The 19,051-nt window shown below is 33.6% G+C and overlaps 1 protein-coding gene across 3 annotated transcripts in view; it reads left to right on the top strand.

Annotated features, from left to right (window-relative positions):
* Usp32 (Ubiquitin specific protease 32) overlaps window positions 1–19,051 on the top strand; it is a 97,612-nt gene that overhangs the window by 73,782 nt on the left and 4,779 nt on the right. For all 3 annotated transcript variants that reach the window (XR_011332486.1, XM_069828010.1, XM_069828011.1), the window contains exons 21-25: window positions 4,906–5,112; window positions 6,880–7,070; window positions 10,016–10,223; window positions 14,921–15,112; window positions 17,204–17,498. Coding sequence is in view for 2 of the 3 variants with exons in the window: in XM_069828010.1 (XP_069684111.1) it covers window positions 4,906–5,112; window positions 6,880–7,070; window positions 10,016–10,223; window positions 14,921–15,112; window positions 17,204–17,498 (1,093 nt within the window). In the remaining variant the exon portion in view is untranslated. The remainder of the gene's footprint in view (window positions 1–4,905; window positions 5,113–6,879; window positions 7,071–10,015; window positions 10,224–14,920; window positions 15,113–17,203; window positions 17,499–19,051) is intronic.

Genomic DNA, 19,051 nt, shown 5'->3' on the forward strand with positions numbered 1-19,051 from the left:
GTACAATCAAATCTAGATAGTAATTAATGTTGTCAATGGGTTAATGAAGTGTATTTTGTAGATAATTAGGTTTTGTATATTATATAGATAAAGTTAGTTTACATTTTTATTTTGTAGAATTTTTTAATTTCAGTTTATTTGCATGCTTTGTTTTTAATACTTTTTGTTAATAATTACTTGAAACTACTTTTGAAGTAGTTATGCTGTTAGTTCTAAATCAGATATGTTTGGGTGATGGTGTTCTAAATTGCTAAAGCAATGTTACTTTTCTTTCTGAGCTGTTATGGTTATGCATATATGTAACATTAACATGTAAAAAAACTGATTAAATTTACAACTTCTTTACAGTGTTAATATTTAAGATTTGCCTTGCTTGCTTAGTTTCGAAGTCTTGTGCATCATTGTCCAAAGCCCAGTGGAGATTTCGTGCTATCTTCTGGTTTTCTGTTGTGGTGGGGTGTGTTCATGACAACCACAACAGGAACTCAGAAGATAGTGCAGGATCTCCACTAGGTTTTGGACAATGAAGTACAAGACTTCGAAACCAGTCAAGCAAGGTAAATCCTAAATATTAATGTGGTAAAGAAGTTGGAAATTTAATCAGTGATATGTAAGTGTTAAAAGTGTATATAGAAAAATGAAGTGTAAAAAAACGTGAAAACTATTTTCTGCAGAAGTATCAATATAGTAAAGCTTCAGATTACTACAAGGGTCGGTCAGAAAGTAATGGCTCCTATTTTTTTTCCGCTTTTAATTTACAAGAAAATTTGATTAAATTTACAAGCATAACAACCACAACAATCACGATTAATTTGTCACTTTTAAATATGTTGTTGTTGTTTTGTCGTGTGACAATAAAGTCATTTGACCTCTTGCACTCCAATATTTTTCAAAGATATTGTCATGGTCAGCCACTGAAGCACGGATTTTGAGGTGTTCCGAATCCATTTCTTGATTTGAGTTGCACAATGGGCAGTTAGGGGACTGATATATTCCAATTCTATGCAGGTGCTTGGCCAAACAGTCATGGCCTGTTGCCAATCTAAATGCAGCTACCAGAGGTCTGCATCGGATGTTTTCGTTCGAGCGCCAAGTAGTTCATAGCATAATCCGATAGGTAGCACACATGCATGATGGGTAAAATTGTTGTGAGCGATAAATCCTTGAACGGTATAAGCCGAGCGTTAGACATTCGTTCTTGTTACAGTGATGAACTGTGTAGTAACATTATAGATGTTTATCATTTCAAAACTTTGCAGTGTTTAACTAACCTCTCCATAGTACAACTACAAAACTTGCTTTAAAATGTAATATAAATGTTGTAGGTAAATGTCCCCCCCGCCCCCACACACACACACACACACACACACAGAAGAGTGATTTTGTTTTTGCCACATCTGATAGATGTTATTGGATGTAAATGTAATTATTATAAATGGAGAACACAATCACGATAATGCAAGAAATGTATCAAGTTTTCTAGTAATAATAATAATAATCTCTAATAATTAGTGTATCAATCTTTGCATCTGTAGCAGTTGTGTAGCATGATTATTCGTTTTATTATATTTTCTGTGACATTATCTTTGTACTAATACTGTTATTAATTTACTGCTATATAATAATATTTTGTAAAACGTTTCTACATTGTCACAGTACGAGGAGTGTTCTTAAAGTAAGTTCCATTTTCAATTATAGCTGTCGCATCGCTGCAATCGTTATTTTGCGCATACGTGTTTTCTTCTTCAGTCCTCAGGCAAGCTGTGCATGCAGTTCCAGAGCTTCAGTCTGTGTGTGTGGTTAGTTGTGATCAGTTGAAATGTTTAAAGTGATCGAGCACCCCGCCGACTGTGAGATGCGGTCTGTTATCCGTTTTTTGAATGCGAGAAACATCAAACCAGCTGACATTCATCATCAACTTTGTGAGGTGTATGGTGATGATGCCATTAGTGATGGAATGGTCAGGAGATGGGTTAGAAAGTTCAACGAGGGCCGCATCTCTGTGCATGACGAGCAGCATACCGGTCGGCCATCTTTGATCAATGACGATTTGGTGCGTGCTGTCGATGAAAAAATTCATGAGGACAGGAGGTTCACAATTTCTTCGCTTTCCTTGAATTTTCCACAAATGTTGCGGAGTGGTTCGGGTGAATTCTACAATGAGGGGATAGAAAGACTTGTGCCACAACTCGATAAATGCCTCAATAATGGTGGAGATTATGGTGAGAAGTAATTGAAGTGTGGGGAATATAATGCTACAAAAATGGTTTGTAAATATTTTCCCGTTTACTTTCTACACCCTTTTGGAACTTACTTTAAGAACACGCCTCGTATATAGGCAGAACACTATGTATGGACCTGTCATATTATATATGTGGTAAATCAAATATTGAATAATTATTAATTAGGAATAATAACTGTATATCGAAGTTTTTCGTACTATTTTATTTATAATTTCATGTTACTGTTTTGGTACGTTCCATTAGATGTTTGTCATAAACGCAGAAAATAAAGCCGTATTTTTACCGTGTGAGCAAAACATACGTGTATCTTATCTGTTGCTTTCCATACAAGATAAGACATGTCGGTGAGATGACCTTGTACCACAGTCTATTATATACAGTCGCGAAGCTCAATATGTAGTAAAAATGCAAACAGGGGTAGTTGTCCACCACTAGGATCGCTACTATTGCCTCATCATCGCAGATCTCTCTCCTAGCAGCCGACAAAATATGTTACACTTTCGTTGTCGTGTTCTTTTGGGAAAATTAACACCTTCCTTCCATTATTGAAATATTAAATGCATAAAGTTAATTTATTATTTTAATGAAGTATATTAAATTCCACCATAAACTCGAAGATACCTGCAAGAAATAAGTTAATATAATTTTTGTTTGTGCAAAACGAACTGAAATTTACTGTAATAGCTTCACTCATTCAAGATTATAGCGATAATTAACTATGAAACCAATAAATATTAATTTTCATTTCCCTTTACAACAATAATAATGGAAATATGAATTAATGGAGTAACACGTGTACCGATACTTGTAGTGTAGGCTTACGTAGTTAACAAAATGGGATGAAGTTAAGCAATAATAATCACACCAGAATTGGAAATAAAACGTGATCAATACATTTTATTGTAACAGACTTTTTCTACGTCTCTAGTTAAAGCAACAAATAAAAATAACAACAAAATTAACAGCTATAATTAAAAACATATCCTTTGAAGAAAAAATTAGGCCTAAGCAATAATAATCCCACCAGAATTGAAAATAAAACGTGATCAGTAAAGTTCATTAAAACAAACTTAATTTTTCTACGTCTTTACTAAATAACACATAAAAATAATAACAAAATTAATAGCTACAACTAAAAATATATCCTCTGAAAAAAAAAGTAGACCTAACCTTTATTTCTCTGGAAATTTAGCAGCCTAAGTGACAGAACTTTGACCGGTATCTAATGTCCTTTCGGTTAGACTGAAACATTTCATTGTGAAATTTAAGGATATAATGTATTCTAACAGTCACAAAGAACTTCAAATTAACAGTTTTGTTTCTGCACAGCATTCTTGTGGAAACCCAGGAACCTTTCTGAATCTTTCGGAAATCGGAAAAAGGATAACTCTGGCCTCTTTCTCTTACTGTTGCTACAATTTATAGCACTACAAATGTCTCCTCCTTGTCCCATATTATTATTCCAAATATTATATTTTAGCCATTAACATTTTCATGATAACCGATAACGAACATTTCACAAGCATCAATGTGAAATACGCAACGAGCTAGCACTCGATAGAAATACGACACAGTCCAAAGTCGACCATGGACAGTCTATTGTTTCTAGTTGCTAACCGCTTGGAGCGCTTTATCACGAGATTTTCAAAAAAACACCTCAAGCTTCGCGACTGTATATAGTAGACTGTGCTTCTATTTATTACGAGCATATCACGACCGATCTTATCTCACTCGAGCGTGCGACATTCGACCGAGTTCAAGCGAACGATTTAACTCCAATCCAGCACTCTGGCAGCTACAGACGATTTGCGTGGTAAATCGGGAATTAACTGTGGATTATTAGATTAGATTAGATTTATTTATTTAACCTGGTAGAGATAAGGCCGTCAGGCCTTCTCTGCCCCTCTACCAGGGGATTACAACTATAACATGAACAATAAGATTACAATTAATATTAAATTTACAATTACAATTACAATAAAAATTAAAGTACGACAAGAATACCTGATTAATGAAAGCTAGACATTTTATCATAGAAGTTAAGAACAAAGAATATTTTTGTATTTACTAAATTACAAATTAAACCTACAATAACAAAATTCTATAATGATGAAATTACCGGATATTGAGATATTTTGTGGTAGATTAAAAGAACTATTTACAAGAAACCATGTCTGAACGAGTCTCAATTACTGACCAAGTGCCTAGTAAGTTTGCGTTTGAATTGAATTTTATTTCGACAGTCCCTGATGCTAGCAGGTAGCGAGTTCCAGAGTCTTGGCAGGGCTATTGTGAAAGAGGATGAGTATGAAGAGGTGCGATGGGATGGTATTGTTAGTATTGTTTCATGGCGAGAGCGTGTGTTCAGATTGTGGTGGGAAGAAAGGTAAGTGAAGCGAGACGACAGGTACGAAGGAATAGAAGAGTTCAAGATTTCGAAGAGAAAGAGAAGTGAATGTAAATTTCTTTATGATTCAGAGAGTTCCATTTTTTCCCTTGAGATTGTGTTTGTTGAAGTCTAAGTATGTAGATTTAATGAATCTTTTCTTCGAGATACAGTGCACTTTTTATGGTTGTGCGTGTTTTATTCACTAGGCACAAGGAGAAGTCGATATTTTGGTTAGGCAGTGTTTGTGCATTGCTGGTGTTGCTCTTGTTGTAGTCGTCCTCCAACCCCGTGCCCGCCCCACTTGCTCCCAGCGCTAGTATGGGAATAGTGGACGAGCTTTCCCCAGTGTCTCAACTGCGCCAGTCGAGTGGGAACAGTTCTGCGAGTTCGGGAAGTCTAGCAGGACTGAGTGACACTGACACTACAAACACACTGCCTGGTCCTGCACAAGGCTTCATCATTGCCCTTCATCGAAAAATGGTAAATCACATTTTCAAGAGTAATGTGCTTTAAAAATAACTATAACTTTTTTTTTTTTTTTTTGCTTCTTTTAATGAATTTGAACTGACTATTTTAACATTTTGAATGGAGTTCTCTCTCTTTTATTTTTTAGCAATGTATTTTCCTACATGTATAGGTCTACTGCATAGCATTTAGTTGAAAATGAGACATTGGTACTAGTGTAGTCTATAGTAAGCTATAAGGAAGTAACCTTTACAACAAAATTATCCTTTCCATCAGTGTAATTTTTATTTTAACAACCACACTTTTATCAGGAATAACATAGGGCATTCAGTTCTTTAGAAATATTATTTATATGTACTTTGTCCAATATTGTAGTGTATTTTATTTAATGTTCATGTATTGTACATCTATGACTTTGTATGGGAAACCTCGAGGCACATTAAATACAGAGAAGGACTACCTGTAAAACCTCTTACACTTCAGTTTTCATGGTACCAAGATTGACGTCAGAATAAACTTTTCATGTCAAAATGTTCCAATTTTTATCTTTTGTACCTCGTACATTTGTACTGCGTACATTTAGAATGAGAACTCCATCTTCACCAATAGTATTATTATTATTGTTATTATTATTAGTATTATTATTATTATTATTATTATTATTATTATTATTATTATTATTAATTGTATCACTATGCTGGACTTTCATTGGCCAATGGCTGTTGTCCAACACATAAATATCAGTAAATAAATTATTATTATTATTATTATTATTATTATTATTATTATTTGTAAAGTAAAATTTGAATTGGAACCCATACGTTAGAACAGGTAAACTCATTTAAATATTTAGGTTATAATTTGACATATTTACCTGTTACTGATATATCTGAAAATATTCAACATTTTAATGGAGCCTTAAGAACCATCAACCAGGTTTTCACAACCACGAAAACCCAAAAACATACCAGGTTAAAAGCATATAAAGTTCTAGCAAGACCTGTCCTCATGTATGGTAGTGAAGCCTGGACTGTCCGAAACTCAGATGTTCAGCACCTAACAACTGCAGAAATGAGATTTCTAAGGAGGACTGCCAGCTACAGCTTGCTTGACCACAAAAGGAATGAACTAATTACAAAAGAACTGAAAATTACACCTATTTATGAACATTTCAACCACTATAGACAAAAATGGCTTAACCATGTCAATAGAATGGACCGTTCCAGACTCCCAAGACAAATTTTCCGCTACTTACCACATGGAAGACGCTCTTTGGGACGCCCCCTGAAAAGATGGATGGAGACCGTAACAGGCCACTAGGCCTATTACCTGCAAGGACGATGATGATTATTATTATTATTACTGCTGCTGCTGCTGCTGCTGCCGCCGCCGCCACTGCTGCTAATGCAGCACAATTCTTGATATTTTAAGAGACATGTATCAGTACTTTTAAATAATTTTCTCTATATGACCTGAAAGTTTAATGATACAAGTGTGTAGTTTTCTTGAATAGACCATGTTCAGTAATTATCCTGTTGATTTATATCAGGGAAGATAAATTTTATTTTCTTTACTTATTATTGGTTATTATGGAACAATTGAGAGAGAGAGAGGGGGGGGGGAGAGAACACATACGATATATATACATACACTTATATTGTGTATGTATATTCGCTGTGCCTAAGACAGTGATTTTTTTATTACAAATTGTTTTCATTCTATGATTGTGTGAAAAGAAGTGACGAATTAGTTAACATAAGAATTGTTGTACATATGTTTCAGATCCGGCAGGATGTTTACTTCATGTCGTCACAAAAGACCAAGCCAAGTTTATTCGGCCTGCCTCTCATTGTTCCTTGCTGCGAATCAACCACTCATCAGGATCTGTACCAGGCCGTGTGGGTGCAAGTGGCACGCCTCGTCTCCCCCCTGCCTCCGTCTGAGACAGCAGCTCCTAACCATGCCCAAGACTGGTGAGTTCTTCAGAGTAATTTTATTATTTAAGTTACAACATAAATAATAATAGTGTGTGTTGGTATCTTTGCTTCACATGTTGACAACTCTGTTGAATAATAACACAACTAAGAAATGTAGTTTTTCAGATTCATTGTTTTGGAACATTTAATGCTAGTTAAGTTGTGAAGGCACATTTATATAAATTTACTTAGGTAACTTCTATCTGAAAGGACACTGTTGAACTGTTAATTTGTTATTGTTTTAAAATTTAATGTGTGCGATCTTTTTTTACTGGTAGTAAGGGATAGTAGCCTATACATCCATGTATTGTGGGTCCCTATCACCACGGCATGGCGCGTCCTCAGGTTGCGGATCGAGGAGACGGCCTCCAGATATGGAGGGTAGCTGTGAATATATTGAATAAGCAGTCGCGGACAGCCGATGAGGGGTGGTCCTCCAGCTTGGGGGTTGGGCGAAGGGCTAACAACCCATCACCGTAAAAAACAGCTTGTTACGAATCCTTCAAATAAGTGGGAGGCCGGAGGGAAAAAGACCTTTAGGGAGACTGAGATGTAGGTGGGAAGATAATATTAAAATGGATTTGAGGGAGGTGGGATATGATGATAGAGAATGGTTTAATCTTGCTCAGGATAGGGACCAATGGCGGGCTTATGTGAGGGCGGCAATGAACCTCCGGGTTCCTTAAAAGCCAGTAAGTAAGTAAGCCTATACATGCAGAAGGCAGTTAGGTACATTGCTTTTAAGAGGAGATCTAAGCCAAAATTCAGTTTCAGAAAATCATTAATATCTTCTAATGTGTTGCACCTAGAACTATGAAGTTATGCATACTAATTTGTAATAGTGTGGTAATAGTCTGTGATTTCTTTCGGATTTTTTATGCATCCAATTTGTAATTTTTTAATTGCAATAAGTTTTTATTATTGTCCAAAAGACCATAAGTATTGTAAAAAAAATCTGATCAGGAAGAGGAAAAGGAATTGGTTGGGTCACTGGTTAAGAAGAAACTGTCTACTGAAGGATGCACTGGAAGGAATGGTGAACGGGAGAAGAGCTCGGGGTAGACGAAGATATCAGATGATAGATGACGTTAAGATATATGTATCAGAGGAAGACAGAAAATAGGAAAGACTGGAGAAAGCTGGGTTTGCAGTGAAAGACCTGCTCTTGGGCAGAACACTAAATGGATGAATGAAAAAAAAAATCCTACATTACTACTCATATGTACCTTTTTTATGGAACTGGTTAACGAAACAACATTAATTTTTTTCTACGTAATATGAGAACACAATTATAACATACATGTACTTTTTTTTTGTAACATAAAAGACTTCTCCATATTCCTCTCTTTTTATTTTTTATAAAATTTTTAATTTTGATAAAGTTTGGATTACAAATTAGTCTTCTTTGTAATGTAAAAAATAAAAAAGAGCATATTTCACAATATTATTTTGTAAGGTAATGTGAATATACTCAATAAAAGTGAGCATGCAGAGTTTGATCCAATTACCTCAAATAGTTCCTGAGAAAAGGTCCATAAGTATTGAAAAATGTAAGTTATGTCAAAATGAGGGAAATGTTAAACATACTCTCAGTACCTTAAGCTCTTTATATGCGTCTTGCTTACACAACTTTTAACACTACATCACTTTGGAATATAAAGTTGCCCACTGGCTGAAACTAGTCAACAAGGCAACCTAGTTAATTAACACGTGAATGCATACATATACCTTTTATTCCAAAGTCTTTATATGCCTTAAAATTTTCTCTTTTTTATGCTCAAAATTATTGTAAATATGTTTTATATTAAATATTATTTCTGGTTGTATGATTTATTTTCTGTTTGTGCATTACCCAGAAGTAGGAGAGAAATAAACGGATGTAGGTGAAGTTTAATTAAAAATTAACAAATTATAACATGAACATAGTTTGTTTATGCATAGCAGTGAGAGAAGATATGAGGTAAATACTAAAGAAAAATTGTGAAGTAAATATAATAATTAAAGCAATGAGTAAATTGGGTTCTGAAACAACTTTCAATATCTATGTGCAGTGGAAGAGGCAAGAGAGTAGACATAGGTGGTCACTAGCCCACTGAAGCTCCTCCACCGACTTGTTGCTGGTTTTGGGGGAGAATGGAAAGTGGTGGCACATTCTAAACTCTGGTGTGCAGTAATAGTACATTATGCAACGAGCTTATAATGGTAGTAATTAAGACGCGAGTATGTTTATGAAACTAGCGCAAGCGAGTTTCATAATTTTCATACGAGTGTCTTAATTACCATTATAGGCAAGTTTCATACGACTTTTTATGCTCGACCATATTTCTAACTTGAAATTATTCATAAGTATTCATGTTATTCTTATCTGACTGGGGAGCGGAACTGACCTTGTGCAATATCTCTAAATTGTGAGATGTGCGCAGACGCGAAAGTATTGATTTTTTCCGAGAAACAAATGTCATTGTCCTTGATATAATCTAGAGAGTAAAATAAACATTAATCTTGATATAACCTTGTAAATTGATTTAGACATTGAAAAACGAGATGACAAATTGAATTTATTTGAATATTATTTACAATTAACGCTAATTATTATAGTAACAGAACATAACCTTCTGCGACAGTATTGGATTTCCAGCCTCTGTGACATTTCGCTAGTTGTCTTTCGATTGCATATCCGAGAATAATCGATACTTGCGCTTTCATATTGCTACAGTGGTGTTTCCTGATTGGTGGAACACCTGAACTTTAATGAATAGGTGTACTTTAATGAGGTCCATTAAAGGGCTGCTACCAGATGTATAATTACCACATTTTGGCATGGTCGAGCATAAAGTAAACAAAAATACTAACAGGCAATTGATTATCTACAGTTGCTGTACATCAGCATAGAAATTAATCGTAATTGCAAGTTTGATATAGTGATGTGATCTTTATTTCAGTGATGACAGTTTAGGGTACGAGTTCCCATTTGTCTTGAAGGCCGTACAGAAGGATGGTTCGCAGTGTGCGTGGTGTCCCTGGTATAGGTTTTGTCGTGGTTGTCGTATCCAGTGCTGTGATGCTGAATTCAATTTTGGTAGCAGTCACCTTGCTATTGACTGGGATCCTACAGCACTTCATCTTCGGTACCAGACATCGCAAGAAAGGGTAAGTTACATGCATTGTGGTGTGTCTAAATTCAGCAGTGTTACAAAAATTTGAGCTACACTTTCTATACAATATATAGACTTGTGTGGTAGATCTGTTTCCAAACCCATTGATTACTGTGTTTGCTATAGAAGTGAAATTTGAAATGTTCATGTAGCATTAGATTTAGGATTTGTAATTCTGATAGAAAAGGGAGGGCATACAAAACTGATTTAACGAAAGCATTTAGCTGGTTACTGAGGACAACTGCTCAGCATGGGAGCTATTTAGTATGTAGTCTGAACTCTTGTTAACATGAGGCTGATAATATTATCAATCAATCAAACTTCTGTATTTCCTCATGAGGAGCATGGGCATTCACAGAGTGCGTCCATCGGACCCTATTTGTAGCCAACTTCTTCACTTTGCTCCATGTTTTCCCTTCCCTAGCAATTTCATCATTAAAACCTTGGTTAAAAGCATTTGTAGTCAACATAGGGTCCATCCGGCTCTTTGCTTAATTTCCATTAATAAAATTGTTTTAGGGTGTGCTGGTTATTAGCCAAAACAGCACCCGAGTCCTGTGGTGGGGCTGCCACCTAGGCACCCGGACCTGCCCTCCTCGGATCTTGAGGCGGAGCAAGGGCATTTCCTCCCTTGCTCATTTGCTATGGGTTTCCCGCCAATACTCGGGTGGCTATCTGCAGTGGTTCCCCACTGGGCGATGGGGACGCCACTTCCCTACGCCTTGATAATATTTTGCACCTAAAAATTCAACTTTTTCTCTCAAAAATTTCTTCTTTCTCTCTCTTTGTCTCTGTTTATTTCTATCTCTCTCTCTCTTTCTTTTCTTTTTATTTCTTTCTTTTCTAGTCCAATCCTCATTCTACTTTGCATTGTTGAGGCCTTACAACAGAAGGGATCATACTCAACCAGTTTTAATATTTCATAGACTCATGACCAGTTCGTCATGGAACATGCCATACTGAATTGTGATGGAGAGTTGTAGGATTGGAAAGGAAGTGGGTTATGGTCCTATTGTAATTGGTACTATCCTGGCATTCGCCTGGAAAGATTTGGGGAAAATCACAAAAAACCTAAATCAGGGTCAAGATAACTAGCTTGATCTTGGGATTTTAGAGTTAGAATTTATATTTTTCTGAAGTATTTTTTTAATATTTTACTAACCACTTTGGTTAAGTGTATAGTGTGAAATTTGTGTACAGTTTTTTGTAATGTACATTATTTGTGGTGTTGGCTTTCCTTCCAGAAATTACAGTAGTAGAATATATTTCATGCTGTTTTGGATTAAACTTCTCTAAGCTTACTTTTCTATTTCACGCTAAGTAAATTGAGAAAGTGTTGGAAATCCATTGCTGTCTTCAAACACAATAAACCAACTCTTATGCAGTTACAGTATTTGTTCACTGCAACTTAGAGTGAGATTTCAAGCAGAATGCAATATATGAATTATAATGAAGTGTAAATATAAAATATTTTATATAGATTCTGCATTTGATCACACCCCCTTTTAACTTCGCCATTATATAAAGTACTAGCCGTACCCGTGCGCTCCGCTGCACCCGTTAGAAATAAATATAGAGTAATTACATAATTAAAATAGGACATTTGATCCAGGGAACATTCGTGTTTGATAGAAGGATAAATCGTTTAATATGTTACTTAATTTAAATTGTATTTTAATAATTAAAATGCGATCATTTTGGTCCAGAGACACTCATTTGGTGCAATGACAATTCCTTTAACATGTTTCTTAATTTTTATTTCATGCAACCATAGTTTAATGAAGATTGACATCATTTAGATTTAATGTGTTATATTTTATTTTACTTGTTATAGGTTTCCATTCAATTATGGTAATAACTTAATTTTAACCCTTGTTTTCTACGTATTCAGTAAATGGCGCTTGGCCCACTAAGGTTGTGAACCCTTCAAATAACTTAAATTATATAATATAATATAATATTATATTATATTATATTATATTATATTATATTATATTATATTATATTATATTATATTATATTATATTATATTATATTATATTATATTATATTATATTATATTATATTATATTATATTATATTATATTATATTATATTATATTATATTATATTATATTATATTATATTATATTATATTATATTATATTATATTATATTATATTATATTATATTATATTATATTATATTATATTATATTATATTATATTATATTATATTATATTATATTATATTATATTATATTATATTATATTATATTATATTATATTATATTATATTATATTATATTATATTATATTATATTATATTATATTATATTATATTATATTATATTATATTATATTATATTATATTATATTATATTATATTATATTATATTATATTATATTATATTATATTATATTATATTATATTATATTATATTATATTATATTATATTATATTATATTATATTATATTATATTATATTATATTATATTATATTATATTATATTATATTATATTATATTATATTATATTATATTATATTATATTATATTATATTATATTATATTATATTATATTATATTATATTATGTATCAGAAGTTACTGTAATAACATTATAGCATTATGTCCATCTAGAGAAACTACACTTTCCAATGGTGAAATAATAATTAATTATACAAATCGGTTAATTTAGCTTCCGATATTACTTCATACAAACACAGAAACATTCTCTGTAGGCTATCTTTCATAGCTTTCGATTGTTGCTGCCCAAGGCCCCTTATAGACGAAGTCATTTGTTTTTTAATTCATTACACAGCCTTGGATGGCAGTTATTTTAATTTTAAAACTCATTTATCTCATTAAATATCAGTCCTATCAAAATTTTTCAAGGAATAAAACTTATCGCAAATTATTTTTAAAGAAACTTTTGTTATGTAACATTTTTCACAAAAACCAATAATAAGCGAGATATGTCGATTTATTTAATTCAGGCCCCCTTATAACCCCCCTTTTAAATAATGTATTTTGAATGCCATATAGCCTAAAATCTAAGTTACAACGAACTTAATTTATATTCCAATTTTCATCGAAATCCATTCAGCCATTATCGCGTGAAAAGGTAACAAACATACAGACAGACAGACAGACAGACAGACAGAGACATACAAACAAAAATTTGAAAAAAGCGATTTTCGGTTTCAGGGTGGTTAATTATATATGGTAGGACCAATTATTTTTAGAAAATCGAAAATTTACCAGAAAAATTTCGGCTACAGATTTATTATTAGTATAGATAAAAAGAAATTGTGACATTGCAAAAATCAGTTCCCAGTTATTCACAGAAATACTGTGTTCAGCATTCCCAATACTGAAGGTGGTTTTGGACATGATGTTTTCTGTATGCAGGGATTTATTCCAAATTTTGGGCAAATTTTGTTAGTACTAAGTATTTTACACGTCCATATTAAATATAATAATTACATATAAAATATAATAATTGTTGTTAGAAAGTTAATGGATCTTCATTTGAAATAAAAAAGCACAATGCCAATTTACTTTAAATTAAGCAGATGGTTTTCTTTTAATTTTTTAGCATTACTTGGAATAAAGTGACAAATAAAGTTAAATGTACTTTGTTTGGTGAGGAAAATTATTTACTAAGAGAAATGATTAAATACAGAATTATTTTTTAATTTTTCTTTTTTTGCGATTATAGTCTAAACTTTTTATCTCCTGCATTCAGATGACAACACAAGTAAAGGGTCTCACTTTTTTAAAGGATCAGTGGTTACTAGTTGTAAACCCCACTTTGTTGTGCTTGAATGAATTTCCAGAGAAACATTAGAAAGGTCTGTTCCAATGATAATCTAACTCACATAATCTATTAAACTGTACAATTTATAAATGAAATAAAACATTAGATAGTTTATATGTAATCCAGAAAATGGAAATGTATCTTCTTATTCTGGTTCAGATAAATTATTTTATTTATGTGTTTTAATGATAGTTAAATACACTAAACAAAAAAATAATAAAATGAACAAATAAACTACAAACAGTAATATATTTTGTAACATGACAAAGGAACAGAATTATTTTTAATCCTATGGTAACCATTTATGATCAAAGCATTCCCCCATAAGAGTAATGTCATCTTAGTTGTTGATCACTTTGCCATCTTAGGTATGACCTATAGTGCAGACCGTGGTGATAGAGATTGATCCAGGAGGATAGTGGCGAAAATGTTTTTAATAAATAAATGGTGGAATTATAACAGGGAAACAGGAGTGCCATGCAAAATTCTGCCCGTAACATGTTAATTCACTAATAATTGGGTCCACACCTGTGGAGTAACGGTCAGCGCGTCTGGCCGCGAAACCAGGTGGCCCGGGTTCGATTCCCGGTCGGGACAAGTTACCTGGTTGAGGTTTTATCCGGGGTTTTCCCTCAACCCAAGATGAGCAAATGCTGGGTAACTTTCGGTGCTGGACCCCGGACTCATTTCACCGGCATTATCACCTTCATCTCATTCAGATGCTAAATAACCTAAGCTGTTGATAAAGCGTCGTAAAATAACCTACTAAAATAAAATAAAAACTAATAATTGGACTTGGATTTGCTGGGATTTGAACCTGGTTATCCAGATTGAAAAGTCGAAGCAATAAGCTATTCAGCTTATGGAAATGGACAATTATGTTGTGTTGCAGGTGTATATTGAACACGACAGCGTAGCCCTTACAAGACAACAGCAGTCAGAACCGATTGACCTGGACTTCTGCCTAGAAGCGTTCACCAAAGAGGAGCACCTTGGCGAGGACGAGAAGTATTACTGCTCCAAATGCAGAGAACATCAACTTGCCAGCAAAAAGCTGCAAATATGGAGGCTACCCCCTATTCTTGTTAGTATATTACTTTGTATTATTATAATATAGGCTACTATGAAATTATTATTAAACTGTTCTTCAGTATAATTAAAACTAATGTTTCTTAGAAGCAAAATTGGAATATGAAGTAATTATATAAATCCTTGCATAGCCACCGGCATAGCTCTGTCGGCTAAGGCGCTTGCCTGCCGATTCAGAGTTGCGTTCAGATGCGGGTTCGATTCGCGTTTGGGCTGGTTACCTGGTTGGGTTTTTTCCGAGGTTTTCCCAAACGTAAGGCAAATGTCAGATAATCTATGGCGAATCCTCGGCCTCATCTCACCAAATACCATCTCGCTATTACCAATCTCATCGACGCTAAATAACCTCGTAGTTGATATAGCGTCGTTATATAACCAAGTTTCGAGTTTAAGAAAACTTATTTTTACGAAAATTTGAATAAACTTTTCTTTATTTAATTAATTAATTCCTTCGTTTGTTCCAAGTTGTGAACATATGTAAGATATACCCAATTAAAATGTTCACATATACAATAATATTAAATAAATACAAAAAAAAAATCACAAATAGATTTATAAATGCATAAGTTAATGTAGATTTGTAAGAATAACAACAGATATTCAATTTGTTGAGGTATGCAAATTATCGTCAGTAGTAGGTATTGTTATAAATGAAGTAAGATTTTTTTTTCTGTTAAGATGTCTCAGTTTATGTAATATATATATTTTTTCTTTTTTTTTAATCTAATGCCACCAGGTTGTCTTTTCGACATTTCTGGTCTTCTCTCCTGGGCATGGCTTAGTTGTAACCCACTTCTGAGGTTGGGGCGCCTGGAAGGAGGAGTTACATTACCTCGATGATGTGATAGGATGATTATGATAATGTGGTGCCAGGAGAGGTCTTAAATCTAAACTTAACCTAAATTCCAGACCATGGACGAACACAGGAATAATCCCCTTTAAGGAAAAATTCCTGTGCTCTAACCGGGAATCGAAAAACGTATCTACATAACGCAAACTAATATATGTTCGAATATGTTTTGAAGGAAATCTTTTTCTATTCTTCTCAAAAATAGCATAAATCAAAATTGAGTTCAAGAACAAAGTGTAACTTATTGGAATTTGCATGTAAATTTATTTTTCTTAATAAAATTAATGTTTATGTAATATAATATGTTGTTTTCTAATGCCAGGCATTTGACAATAAAGTCATTTAACCTGTTGCACTCTAATATTTTTCAAAGATATTGTCATGTTCAGTCACTGAAGCACAGATTTTGAGGTGTTCTGAATCCATTTCTTGATTTGAGTTGTACAATGGGCAGTTAGGGGACTGATATATTCCAATTCTATGCAGGTGTTTGGCCAAACAGTTATGGCCTGTTGCCAATCTAAATGCAGCTACAGACGATTTTCGTGGTAAATCGGGAATTAACTGTGGATTATGATGCAGAGAGTTCCATTTTTTCCCTTGGGATTGTGTTACCAAATTTTATTTGTTGAAGTCTATAAGTATGTAGATTTAATAAATCTTTTCACAGAGTAATAAGTAGATTTAGTAACAGGTCTGTAAGTAGCAGTGCTGCCCTTCTTTGCTAATGCATCTGCATTCTCGTTTCCCAGGATTCCACAATGGGATGGTATCCATTGGAATACAATTCTTTATAGTAATATAAATCTTAAGTATAAAAGCATACATGGCTGGATTTTTATTAATACATTAACAACAATACTCACCGATTTCATAGGAGTTGCTGCAAACGATCTCTACCTGATAAGGGTAGTCCAAAGTGTTTTGGACATCTTTTATTACTTGAAACTATCTTTTCTCTGTTATCCTTTCTCTCTCTTACTATTGCATTTAAGTCGATATATAATACATGAATATTTCTTGAGTATAATTTGAATTACAGCTTTCACAGTTATTATTGCAAGTGATACAGCACATAGAATTAAATCTGTAATTCAAGAAATGATTATGGACACAAAGCTATATGTTTTGTGATCTATAGGATGTTTTGTATTAATTCAGCAATGCACTCTCTAAATGAAGAAGCTTGCTTTGACTTGGAACATATAATAAAATTGCTCGTATTTCTATTTACAGATTGTTCATTTAAAGAGGTTTCAATTTGTAAATGGTAAATGGGTGAAATCTCAGAAAGTGGTGAACTTCCCATTTAAAGACTTTGACCCAACGGCTTACTTGGCATCAGTACCTAAACATACAGTAGTGAGGCACAGAGAACTTGAAAGGCTGAGGGTAGAAGAAGGGGATGGAGATTTTATCCACTCATCACAACCTCTCAACGGGGGACAAGAAGCAATAGTAGCACCGGAAGATATTTCTGAACTAATAAAGGACGAGGATGAAATAACTGAGTTGGAACTTACCATTCCAAGTACGTAGAATGAAAGCATAGTTCTCAATAAACTCTTAGCTGACATGTATTTTAAAAATAATAGTAAAGTAAACGTTTAATACACTTTATGTTGTCTGCAAACAGCTGGATACATTAAGAAGATTGATTGATTGATTGATTGATTGATTGATTGATTGATTGATTGATAATATAATTACAGTAGAATTCCTATTATCCGGCAACTGTGGGACGAAGCCAGTGTCAGATAACTGATTTTCCGGACAATTGGAAAATACGTTCATAGGTTATGTAAAGACACACTGAACTGCACAAACATTTTTTTCCATGTTGAAATTTAGTAATTTTCATATAGATAATTGAAGAGTCCACTGCAAGAATAATGGATGTCACTTTCTTGTCGAAAATGAACCAAGACTGTCAATGCATAGCTTAAGACATATAGAATGTACATAGAGAGTTATATGGCATTAACACTGATAGTCATTGTCCAGTAATGATTGGAAAATCTCAGTTAAGCTTTGAGCGCTAAGCATTTCAAACTTTCAATTGCTTCTCCTGCAAAATGTATTCCAAATGACATCCATCATTCTTGCAGTAGACTCTTCAATTAAAAATAAAGTTTTGAAATACGTACAATGTTTATTTTTAGTACTTATTAAGGTAATGTACATTCATCAGTTCATAATTATTGTAATACAGTAATACATAATAGTGCAAAAAATACTAAAAGTTTTTGTAACCTTATGACAATTTTAAATGGCGGTCATGTGAGTCATTTGACATCAAGAGCAGTGTAACCAACGTCACAACTATAAAGACTATGAAGTAACGCTCGATGATTTGAGCGTTAAGAACATTTCGCAGAATTGATTGTGCATCAGCAGCGCTTAGCGATAATAACCATCCATCATGTGAATGAAATTTTTACGTGCTGTAGGAACAGAGAATTTCACACTTTTGTATTTAGACTCATCCAATATCCTTCGAAACAGACGAGTTCAAGTGTTAAATTGAAAGATATCGTCTCTGCACATTGTTTGCAAGGTCCAAGTGACAGGTTACTGATACTACCCTCTACTCCAGGGACATAACGGTTTTTTTTTTTTGTCTTTTCACGCGTGAACAGTGTAAAGAATAAACACAATATGCGGCATGTGCGATCTACGAAAACCACTAACATCTTCGTCAGACTCTTCTCTTTCACATGAATGACTATTTTTTCTTTTTGGCCTAGCCAAAAGTGCCGTTGTTTTGGTATTGCCGGTTATTTGGGTGCTGGATACAAGGAATTTTACTGTACTATTGAAATTCAATGAAATGTATGTTGATAAGTTGGGAATGCATGAAATGGTAACTATGCAATAACAGAACCATCAGTGGATGTAAACACTTTTTGCTATCTTTGGTGTTGCCTCCGGTACATCCTGAAGATGGATTTATGTTACACCAGAAGGTGTTAAGGGAGTAATTAGTGAAATGCCAGCAAAGTAAATGGGAGTACTCTGCAAAAACTTGCCTGGAGCAATCTTTCCTCGCCATAAATTGTACTTGGAATTGTTGAGATTTAAACC

This window comes from Periplaneta americana, chromosome 6, assembly GCF_040183065.1.
Source record: "Periplaneta americana isolate PAMFEO1 chromosome 6, P.americana_PAMFEO1_priV1, whole genome shotgun sequence".
Classification (NCBI taxonomy): Eukaryota; Metazoa; Arthropoda; class Insecta; order Blattodea; family Blattidae; genus Periplaneta; species Periplaneta americana.